The sequence below is a fragment of the Dromiciops gliroides genome, chromosome X (genome assembly GCF_019393635.1).
Source record: "Dromiciops gliroides isolate mDroGli1 chromosome X, mDroGli1.pri, whole genome shotgun sequence".
In the NCBI taxonomy this organism is placed as follows: domain Eukaryota; kingdom Metazoa; phylum Chordata; class Mammalia; order Microbiotheria; family Microbiotheriidae; genus Dromiciops; species Dromiciops gliroides.
The window spans coordinates 84,601,499-84,613,700 of record NC_057867.1 but is presented as its reverse complement, the minus strand read 5'-3'; the positions used below and the strand labels follow the sequence as shown (position 1 = coordinate 84,613,700).

General features: G+C 38.6%; 1 protein-coding gene across 1 annotated transcript; it reads left to right on the top strand.

Moving 5' to 3' along the window:
- Positions 1-1,128: 1,128 nt before the first annotated feature.
- Positions 1,129-10,993, top strand: LOC122733448 (XK-related protein 2-like). Its single transcript, XM_043973875.1, has 3 exons — positions 1,129-1,463; positions 4,227-4,501; positions 10,320-10,993. Exons 1-3 carry the CDS (start codon positions 1,129-1,131, stop codon positions 10,991-10,993), a joined length of 1,284 nt encoding a protein of 427 aa, XP_043829810.1.
- Positions 10,994-12,202: the final 1,209 nt, after the last annotated feature.

Genomic DNA, 12,202 nt, shown 5'->3' with positions numbered 1-12,202 from the left:
CAAGTGTCTGAGGCCGGATTTGAACTCAGGAACTCCTGAATCCAGGGCCGGTGCTTTATCCACTGTGCCACCTAGCCACCCTGAAAAGCAGTAATTAAGCTTTCTTTGTGAATGCAGTTGAAAATTTTCTTTTAATAGAAATTACAGACCTGATGTGAATGTGTGTACACACACACACACATGTTCAGTGTGATACGTATCTGGGAGATCTGAGAGTCTTGGATGCCATGCAGTCCTAAACCTCCTCAGACTTGGGACGAACTCAGGTTCACAGAGAGGATCAGAAGGATCCAAGCATGTCAGGATGGGAGGATGGGTGATTGGATTCAGAAAATAAAATCTAGAAAAATGTCATGGTGGAGAAAGCACTGTGTCAGGAAGGCCAGGGGCCAGAAGGATCTGGCTGTTTCAAAACTCTTTGGTGACTCAGAGGGAAAATGTGGATTGGGGGTGGTTAGAGATCAAAGTTAAATTTGGTTACACTGTAGTTGAGAGTCTGTAGTCATATGGGAGTATGTATTGTAGACACTGAAATGTGCTACTCACTGATAAACTTGGAAAAACATTTTTTCCCTCAGGAAGAAACAGCAAGCAATTAAACAGCTCTGTTTGAATTAAGACATGAAGTCTAAGGGACAAAACACCATGAACTAAAAGTGAGAGACGTCTCATCCCCAATACTTCACCTTGAACTTCTTTCATGGATATATTTAGATTAATATGCCATTTTTAAAAATTGCAAACTTAACCTCTCTGTCCTTATAATTGGTGGCTCTACTTAGTCCAAGGGACAACAAGAGGAGAAAATTTATTTTTCCTTAATGATTCAGTGCCTTAAGAAAGAGTCAGGACTTGTGGCTGGATTTGAAAATGGAAGTGCAGTTTACTTAATAGCTTTTGTTCTGGAGAAACTACAATGAAACTAGAGTTGTTTTGGTGTTCTCTAACTCAGATCCCATCGAGTTTATTGTAGGACAGATTCCTGTTTATCAAATATTCATATCCCTTACCCCCATCTTCCCAAACACACGAACCCTGAAACGTATCTTGTTCACTGCCACTTGGCCAGAATTTGAAGTTTCGTTGGTTAACTGATCAGAAGAATCTGTGATACTCAGCAACTTGAAGATGGCCACAGCTTATGAAGGTACTGATGAAGAAAGTGTGGATCATGTTCCATCTCTGGAGGAAGGAATGATACATGGTCCCAGGCCCCAGTTTACATTCCCATTTAGCATCCTATTTTCCACATTCCTCTACTGTGGTGAGGTTGCTTCTGCTATCTACATGATTGATATATATAGAAAAAACAACGACAGGTTCTGGACGGGATTTACATCCATTTTCTGTTTTGGTGGATCTATTATGGACCAATTGACTCTAATAATTGTTCATAAGGACTTATCCAAGAATAAACCTCTAGTGCTATTCATGCACTTTCTACTTATGGGACCCATTGTTAGGTAAGCAACTTTAAAATTTTCTCATTACTACACTTTGCAAACACACACACACACACACACACACACTCACTCACATATACCTATATTCATATATATCGTACTTTTAGTATTGACTCTGGAATGTTTTCTTTCATATAACTTCCCTGTAGTGCCATTTTATCCAGTATACATTCCATTAAGGAAAAAAAAAAAGAGATTGAGAAGTGCCTTGAGTTTATGTTGTCCAAGAATCAGGTGAAAGATGTAGTGATTTTAGATGTTTCACTTCTTAGCCTAAATAATATAATAATTAGGGGGATCACAAATGCTTGTCTTTAAATCCTTAGGATTAGATTTAATTGGTTTGGTCAGAAAGAAGACCTAGAACAGCATACAGAAGCGGTAAAGAGGAAAGTTTTGGCTTGATGTGATTTTTTAAAAAATCCCTAAAAATTAGAGCTACTCATAAGTGGAATAGACATCATCATGAAGGAATAGGTTACTATTCATAACTGCTATTGTTCTTGTCATCGTCCTTAGTTTATACTTATCTAATCCTTGTGAGTTTCTCACAAATTCTGTGAGGTTAGTACTGTAAGTATTCCCCATTTTACCATTAAGTAAAAAACTGAGGTTCTAAGAAATTAAATGACTTGACCCTGGTTATTCATATATTAAGTGTCAGAATCCACTTATGTGATTCTTTTGTAAAAATTTAGTTTACTGGGGCAGCTGGGTGGCACAGTGGATAAAGTACCCGCCTTGGATTCAGAAGGACCTGAGTTCAAGTCCAGCCTCAGACACTTGACACTTGCTGGCTGTGTGACCCTGGGTAAGTCACTTAACCCCCATTGCCCCATGCCAAAAAAAAAGGGGGTTTTTGGTTACACTTTAAGTTCCAAACTATCTCCCTTCCTCCTCCCCGCCCCCCAACCCCACACTGCATTTGATGCAGATTTATAAATACATGTAAAACAGTACTAAGCATACTAACATATTTATCAGTTCTTTCTCTGGAGGTGCATAGCATCCTCCTTTATGGTTGGTTTGAGTATTTATAGTATTCAGAATAACTTGTTTGTTCACAATTATTTTTCAAACAATATTGCTGTTACTGTATACAATGTTCTCTTGGTTATGATTATTTCACTTTTCATTATTTCATGCAAATCTTTCCATGTTTTTCTAAAACCAACCAGCTCATCATTTCTTACGGCATGGTAGTATCCCACAAATACAGGATTCTTTCTATTGCCTGGGCTGGGTGGTTTTTCCCCAGGGGGAGGTGAGGGCAGCAGGAAGTGGAAGGTTGAAGGGGGAGTACCTAGAATCTGCAGTCTATTTTCAAAGCATTTAAATCAAAACACTTTCAGGCCTTTGTACATTGTAGACAATAAAAATGTTTGTTGAATTGAATTGCCCCCATGAGAGAAAGTTTTAAGCAAAGATAAGAACAATTCATGAAGCTTTGTCTGACCAAAGGAACATTTTGTCAAATTTGCAGTAACTATTCTGTGTGTGGTTTGTGCTTGTGTTTCTCTGCATTGCATGTGTGTGTGTGTGTGTGTGTGTGTGTGTGTGTGTGTGTGTGTGTGTGAGAGAGAGAGAGAGTGGGGTGCAAATGGCCATTTAATTCTTTGTACGTGTAACCTCAGAGACTAGCACAGTGTTGGTTGATTGATTAAGGCAACATTGGCGACGTTTGGAGGGCCTAACAGTAGATTTTATGAATGGCTTGGGGTTTGGGACTTGAAAATGGGCAGGTTTAGAAAAGGTAGAGATGTGGAGAGAGTATTCAAAATATAGGGGAAAACATGCTTAAACATAGAAAAACAAAGAAACTGACTGTCTCTCCTACTGTTTACTCTCTCACATACTGAATGTTATATAGCCAAGATTAAAAAGTGAGAACATGATGGAAGTTGGCTAGTATCTTTATTTGGGATGGTTGTTAATGCTTGTATTAGAGTGGTGGTATAGAGAGGAGGGGGTAGATCATTCAAGAAGCATTTATTAGGTACCTAATTCATGGTGGGTCCTGTGCTAGGCAATAATTACAAAAATAAGTACATGTAAAATAAATGCAAGTTAATAACTGACACAGAATTATTTTAATAACTTCAAAGTTTTTAAAAACATGGGAGAATTTGTCACAGACAAAATGATGGAAAAGGAAGCTGCAGTAGGATTAGGGGAGAAGAAGGTACTTTTTTGTGGCATGCTAAAATTTCTGTATTAGTGGGACATCCAGTTAAATTTCAGGAGGGAATACATATCTGGAGATGTTATCTGTATTGAGTTATTATTTGAAGTTGTGTCAGTAGGTGAGATTGTGAAAGGGTGAAAATAAAAAGTAGCAGACTGCAGACAGATTACATGTAGACCAGATGGATATTGGACAAATAGCAGGATGGTACATCGTGTGTTACATATCAAGAGAGGTTGCTAAATGGATAGCCCAAAGCATATACATGAAACTAAGTGTCCTCAGTGAAAATAAGCTTTCTCTGCCTGCTTGTGGCATGGTATACAGTTTCAGGCGGGAAGAGAAGAATGGATTTGGAACTCCATTTTTACTGAACTGCCATTATTTAAGGACAAAATGGTTCTTTTACATATCTTTGTATTTCCATAAGACAACAATAACTTTCACATAGAAGTGTTTAAGAATAATAAAAAGAATAGGCTATTACATAAAGGAAGTTATGAAAGCAGCATTTCCATCTATTCATAAGTGCCAAAGAGAAAGTTTGATTAGATTCCCATGATGATTTGTTCTAACAGATGTTTGGAGGCTGTTGTGATATATCTTCAGTTGTTGAAGAAACAGAAGCATGAAAAAGAGGACACTTATGTCAGTACAACACGAAGAAAGATACTCCAAAATGGTAGTGAAGTGACACTGGAATGGGAGATTGCCCATTCAATACGGACGCTATGCATGCACTATAATGCCTTCAAACGTATGGCATTGATTCAGGCCTTCCTGGGGTCAGTGCCACAGCTAACATATCAGTTGTATGTCACCTTTACAGCACGTAAACTTCCCCTGGGTAGAGGTAAGTTTTGTTAACAGAGTCCTGTAATCCGGGAAACCTTATCATTCATATCTTGTCATCATTATTGTGTCTTTAACATTATTATTGGTTAATGACAGGAGACCCTGAAAAATTGAACCCATACTCAAAACTTATGGATCGAACAAATTTTCAGGGTTTTATGAATAAAGCATCCTGTTACTTTGATAGCACCTCTTCTCAGTCCTCTCTCCTCCCTCTGTAACACAGTTCTCTATCCCTTACCCCCACACTCATTTTGTCCCTGTTATTCCAGACTCCTGCTGAATATATAATAACATTGCTTAAAAAATTAATGATTGTTGGGCAGCTAGGTGGTGCAGTGGATAAGACACCGGCCCTGGATTCAGGAGGACGTGAGTTCAAATCCGGCCTCAGACACTTAGCACTTACTAGCTGTGTGGTCACTTAACCCCTTATATGATTCCTCAAGATAATCTCTACCCCCAACTTTCCCCAATTATTCCCAATTCCTTTGTTTCTAGCTGTTTCCATCACATCCCCATTAGGATGTTCCTATGGTAACTCAACATTTCCAAAGTTGAATCATTCATTTTCTTCAAAATTCGTATCTTTTTTTTTCTGATTTCCATATGTCTCATTTTGTACCACCATACTACCAGATGTTCTGCCATTTTTTGGTATTAGCCCTGACCCCTCCCTCTCCCTCATCCACTCTAATCAAAGGCTTGCCAAGTTCAGAAGCTTCTAATCATTCCCATGGTGACCTCTTTAATTCAATGCTTCATTGGATGTCACATGGACAACTGAAGAATCCTAATAGTTTCCCTCCAACCATTTTCTTTTAATCATTCCCACATTTACCACCAGACTTATTGGTGCCCAGGTATGACCTTATCACTTAATTGCTCGCAAAATTTCACTAGTGTTGTCTATTAAATAACAGTTATTTGGGATGCTTGCTATTCAAGGCCTCCCATAGGGTTGATTCAATTTACCTTTCCATGCCTTCCCACAGTAGTTAAGAATAATAGGTATAATTAGAGACTACAAAAATGTGCCCCAAACTGCCATAAAAACCCTTGGCCTCTATAGTGCAATATTTATCTAGTGAAATACCAAATCGCCCAAATTAGAAGTTACAGATCTCTCAAGAACTTTGAGGTTTCTGTGGAGATGCTAATTTCACCCTGACAGAGAAAGCAAGTAAGTCTAAACACATCCTTACAAATATCAAGAGAGAAGTAGACATTAGTGGTACACCCCTTTTGGGGTGTGTATGTGTGTGTGTTTTGTTTTGTTTTGCAGGGCAATGAGGGTTAAGTGACTTGCCCAGGGTCACACAGCTAGTTAAGTATCAAGTGTCTGAGGCCGGATTTGAATTCAGGTCCTCCTGAATCCAGGCTGGGTGCTTTATCCACTGCGCCACCTAACTGCCCCGTGGTATTATTCTTTGGGTGTAACATTCCTGCCTTGAAAGTACATCAGTCAGTTCTTTCTCAGATGGAGCAAAGAATGTAAATAGATGACCCCCTCAGTCAAAGTGGCCTTTCCTTTTTTACACATTCATCTGAAGATTCCCCCATCCTAGATCCTTCCAGAAAAAGCAATCATATCACAACACATGCAACAATCATGGATCATTCTAAAGCAAACAGACCTTTGTAATCCACAAAATGAACAGGTAGTTCTTACCACAAGGGGTGTTCTTAAAAGCTGCAGAGAAGAGAATATGAAGGAGATAAGAAAGTGTTCAACTGGGGAAGCTAGGTGACGCAGTGGATAAGAGCACTGGCCCCGGCTTCAGGAGGCCCTGAGTTCAAATCCGGCCTCAGACACTTGACACTTACTGGCTGCGTGACCCTGGGCAAGTCATTTAACCCCCGTTGCCTCATCAAGAAAGAAAGAAAGAAAGAAAGAAAGAAAGAAAGAAAGAAAGAAAGAAAGAAAGAAAGAAAGAAAGAAAGAAAGAAAGAAAGAAAGAAAGAAAGAAAGAAAGAAAGAGAGAGAGAGAGAGAGAGAGAGAAAGAAAGAAAGAAAGGAAGGAAGAAAGAAAGAAAGAAAGAAAGAGTTCAACTGTGTTAAAGACTGCAGAGAGGTCAAGAAGGATGAGGACTGAAAAAATAGTCTTTGGATTTTGCAACAAAGAGATCACTGGCAACTTTGGAGAGAGAGCAGTTTTGATGGAATGATGAGATCAGAAGCCATTTTGTGTGGGATTAAGAGAGTGAGAGGAGAAAAAGTGGAGCTACCTATTAGAAGTGGCCTTTTTGAGGAGCTGAGCCACAAAAGACAGAAGAGATACAGGATGACAGGTAGCAGGAATGGAAGGCTCTAGTGTGGGGCTTTTTGTTTGTTTTCAGGATGGTGAGACATGGGCAGGGTGTGGCCAGTAGATGAGGAAAGCCTGAAGATAAGTGAAAGGATGGAGATGACAGAGGAGGCCATCTGCTAGAGGAGACTGAATGGAATGGGATCACTTGAGTAAGTGGAAGGGATAGCCTTGGTAAGGGGCAAGGCCACTCCATTGTGTGAGATAAGGATGAAGGAAGCATCCACATTAATAGGAAATGAAGAAGGGGAAAGAAGAGGGAGCACACAGCAAATGGCCTCAATATTTTGTGTAAAATATGAGACAAGGTTCTCAGGCAAGAGAGTGAGGGGAGGTGGAACTGTAAGAGGAGAACATCAGAAAAGCAGCACTGAATTTTACTGGATGTTTGAATGAAACCAAACTTGATATTTTAGGTTGAGGCAAAAGTCTATTTAAAAAAAATAATGCTCTAATTAAATAATTAGTTATTTTGTTGGCTAGCTTATTGGTTTATTTAGCCAACTTTCTGTTTTCATTCCAAGAGCTAGAAGGGAACAAAAAGGACAAAAGAATGCATTTGCCTCTCTCATATGCAAGAGGTGACAAAGTGTGTGCTGAAACCAGCTTATGTTAGTTCAGGAGAACTGATTGTTGCATTTTCAATGTACACCTTGGAAATGCACAAATCTAGGCTTGATTTATTGTTTGGTTGATGACCTCAATGACTCAATGAAAAAAACATAAAAAATGCAGGTTAACCTTAAAAGCATGTCATCTGTGGGTTTTCCCTCCTAGAGCTAATTTGAAATTTGCCACCATTTGCCACTGATTAATACTATGTCTGAGATCGTGTGATAGTGTACAATCAAAATTAAGCAATTGTAGGACACAGAAGAATCTCAGAATAAAGGAAAATGATGCATAATGCCTCTGTTACTAAGACTCTTCATAGATTGGAAATTCATTTATCAAATTTGCATTACTTCATGTGAGAAGGTTATTTATTCACTTAAAACAAATTTGCTGATCAATCCAAATTCACACAAGTTCCTGGATTCAAAGGAAAATTTTACGTGATTCATGTGGAAATCAGAACATAAGTAAAAATTGTGCAAGATTTCTTCCTGGAGTTCAAAAACATGTGTGCATACATATATACTGTGTATTATACACATCTACACATGTACACACATACATGCATACACACATGCACAAATATGTCCTATATATCAATATCATATCAGATGATGCATAAATATTTTTTTGTTCACATACTTTCCCCCTTTCCTTGATCTCTTTGGGGGTATAACTGTAGTGATGGTATGGTAGGTACAACTCATTGGGGGCATAGTTTTGAACTGCTTTCCAGAATGGCTAGACTAGTCCACTAATGGTACCATTAACGGTAAATTAATATACCCTTCCCCCCCTCCTTTTGTTTTGTTTTTTTAGCGTTTGCTATTTTTCTTTTGGGGGTTGGAAAGAGGTCAACTTTGACAATCTGAAAGTATGAGGTGGAATTCCAAGACTGGTTTTAATTTGCACTTCTCAAATTGTTAGTGATTTAGGGCAGGGCCTCTTAAACTTTTCCCACTCACTACCCCTTTTTGCCTGAGAAATTTTTACGCAACCCTGGGTACACAGGTATTCATAACCTTTTACTGTTGCCAATTTTTCCACAGCTACCACATTCAGTTACACAACCGAAAAGGTGAATTATTTTAGTTGATATTTTCACCTCTATAATATTGGCTCTGCCTTTCCATGAGCAATTAGTGTTTGTCCAGTTATTTCTAATAATATCTTTACTTCCTGAAAGAGTGTTTTGTTTTTGTATTCAGAGTATTCCTAAGAGGTTGATTCCCAGATATCTTATACACCATGGCTGGAAAGAGCACAAAAGATTTGGCTGGAAGTCTCTTCAACCTCTTTTTCACATATTATTGTTTTGGTTAGCTTTTAAAAGTCTATAATAACTTTAAAAGTGGTTATAATAGAGATCCTCAATTTAGCAGTGACATCATTAGAAAGGCCTCTTTTATTCGTATTACATATGTTGCTGTCTCTTGGTTTTTGATAGATACTACTTACCTTATTAAAGAAAGATTCACTTACATTCTCCCATTTTCTTGGGGTTTTAATGGAAATGGGTGTTGTATTTTGGCAAAGGCAAAAATACTGCATATGTTGACACAATCCTATGTGGGAGGGTTTTATATTATCTTTATAGCTTTCCTGATATTAAACCAGCCCTGAATTCCTTGTAGAAATCTGATCTAGTCATAATGTATAATCCTTTTGATATGTTACTATAGCTTGTTTGTGAATATATTACTTAAAATTTTGCACTTAAGAGATCAGTAAATCCATTAAGAGATACTGATATCTAGTTTCCTTGAACTCAACATGTCCAAAACAGTTTTGCTTTTAAAGCATTTCACAACCTTCCCCTCTTCCCTCTTTCCAGTCTTCTTATAATTTACTTCCTGCGACATGTGCTGCAATTGATTGATACTGGCTTCCTGACTGTTTGTTGAACAAGACTTTCCTTCTCCTGACTCTGGGACATTTCCAGCAGTTAATCCCTATGCCTTGAATTCTCTCCCTTCAAGCATCCTTTAAGCTCCTGTTAAAACCCCAACTTTAAAGAAGCTTTTCCCAATTCTCTTTAATGCTTTTTTTTCTGTTGATTCTCCCCAATTTATCCTATATATAACTTGCTTGTACATGTGTACATCTCGTCTCCCCTTTCCCTTCCTTTGTACACCCAGGGTTTAGCAGAGTGCCTATGAAATGCCTTTGGACTTGATGTCATTCCTTTCAGTAACTTTCTTGGGTTGCAAGGCGGGGGAGGGGGGGGGCGGGGCGGGGGGGGGGGCAGGGCGGGGTTAAGGAAAATTCTTCAACACCAGAGTGGTGTTGATTTTTCATCTCATTGTGTGATCATTACATCACTTTGTTAACACCTTGACCTTACATCCAACTTCCTTTTGCTTGTGTGTTGTCAACTTTTCTTAGCCATCCTTTTTTTCTAACTCCTCAAGTACTTCTTGAGGCTGGTAACTTTGCACAGCCCTTCCTCGCTCAAAATACAATTCACTGCAAGTCATGACATCTGTCATGGTCCTCTGAGAATGAAGGACAAAACAAAAACAACAAAAAGAACAAACACTTTCTCTCTTTTGCTACTTCCTTTTATTCTTTTGATCTTCTCCTCACTTCCTTCTACTTTTAGCTTGTACATTCCCCCAAAATCAATTTCTTGCTTTCTGCTCCACCTTCTTTTCTTCAACTCCACTTCCTTCTCCAATACAAATTTCTATAAAAACTAAAATTTATATTTCAGTCACAGGTGGCAATTGTATTTTATTATGTCTTCTTGTGTCACTCTTGTGAGTTAGTATTCATAATTACTTGCTCAGAGTACAAAGTTATAAATCACAAATACTAAAGATTGAAGAAAGATTTTCATCATCCAGTTTTTAAAATTACCTAATCTCTCATTCTTTTCTGTTTCTCTTACAGCCGTACTGATGACCTTTGCCCTGATATCTACCACCTATGGGGCTATTCTCTGTAATATGCTGGCCATTCAAATCAAGTATGATGACTATAAGATCAACCTACAGCCTCTAGAATTCATCTGTATCACCATCTGGCGTTGTCTGGAGATAACCTCACGTCTTGTTATTCTGGTGCTCTTCTCTGCATCCTTAAAATTGAGAGCTGTGCCCTTCATGTTAGGTGTCTTGATGATTCCCCTATTGGAGCCCTGGGTTGAATTTTGGAGAAGTGGTGCTAAGTTTCCCAGCAATACTGAAAAAAATATTAGCTGGGTGGGCACCCTTGCCATGCTTATGCTAGTCACTATCCTATATGCAGGCATCAATTTCTCCTGCTGGTCAGCAGTGAAGCTTCGCTTGGCTGATAGAGAATTAATTGACAAATCACAGAACTGGGGTCACATGGCTCTACATTATAGTATTCGACTAACAGAAAATGTGATCATGGTAGTGGTGTTTAGATTGCGAGGGGGGAAAACAATAATTTATTGCTGTGACTCATTAATTGCCCTACAGCTCATCATAACCTACCTGTTATCCATTGGTTTCATGCTACTCTTCCATCAGTATTTGCATCCAGGGTGGTCAGACAAAGCATTACCAGAATATGCTGAAACTCAGCCTGAAGAAATATAATACTGGTATAAACATTTATTAAAACCAAACATTAAAATTAAAGAAAAAACACAAATATCTGACAATTTGCTGGTTTAATTAGATTAGGGTGGGGCTAATTTAATGGACAATGCAACAAACGTCAATAAGGATAAGAGATACTTACAGATATACAATTCCTACCCTTTCACCAGAGAATACTGAACAAGTATTTCTGAGATTTCTACATGTGGTTCTTCCCAAGATATTTGTGGAAATTTTTTTTTTCTTTTTTCTTGCATCACCATAGTTATCCCAAATATTCCTTCTCATTGCCCTCACAGAGAGCCATCCCATGTAGCAAAGAATATGTTTTTAGAGAGGAAAAAAAGTCACGGTTGATAACACTGAATAAAGTCTGAAAACATGTGCAACATGGAATACCTGCGGCGCTTCCATCTCCATGAAGGGGTGGGTGGGGCAGTCTTCTCATCTTTCTCCTTCAAAGTCCTATTTGATATTTATAATTTTCTTACATTTACTTCTGAGTTTGGGGTATGGGGTTCTTTCCATTTATACTGTTGCAGTCACCACGGTGTATATTGTTTTCTTGGCTCTGCTTACTTCACACTACATCGGTTCATATAAATCTTTCCCTGCTTCTCTGCATTCATCACACACACCATTTCTACATGTGCACTAACACATCACAGTTTGGTAACCATTCCCTGGTTGATGGACATCTACTTTATTTCCAGTGCTTAGCCACCACCACCACCACCACCACCACCACCAAAAAAAAAAAAATACCTTGGGGTATCAGTGCATAAACAGAGTCTCAGGTTCAAAGAGCATGGACATTTTAGTCACTTTTGGTTTTCATAATTCTAAATTGCTTTCCAAAATGATTGTAAACATCAACAATGTTTTAGTGTTGTTGTCATTTCAGTTGTGTCTGACCAACTCTTGGGGTTTTCTTGACAAAGAACCACTGGAGTGGTCTGCCATTTCTTTCTCCAGCTCAATTTACAGATGAGGAAACTGAGGCAAACAGGGTTAAGTGACTTGCTTAGAGTTACACAAACTTTAAGTGTCTGGGGCCAGACTGGAACTCAAGAAGCTGAGTCTTCCTGATTTCAGGCCAAGCATGCTACCTACTGTGCCACCTAGCAATCCTATTTTATCAACTGGGGAATGCCTATTAATAACATGTTATACATATGCATACACACGTGTGTACATGTGTCTGTA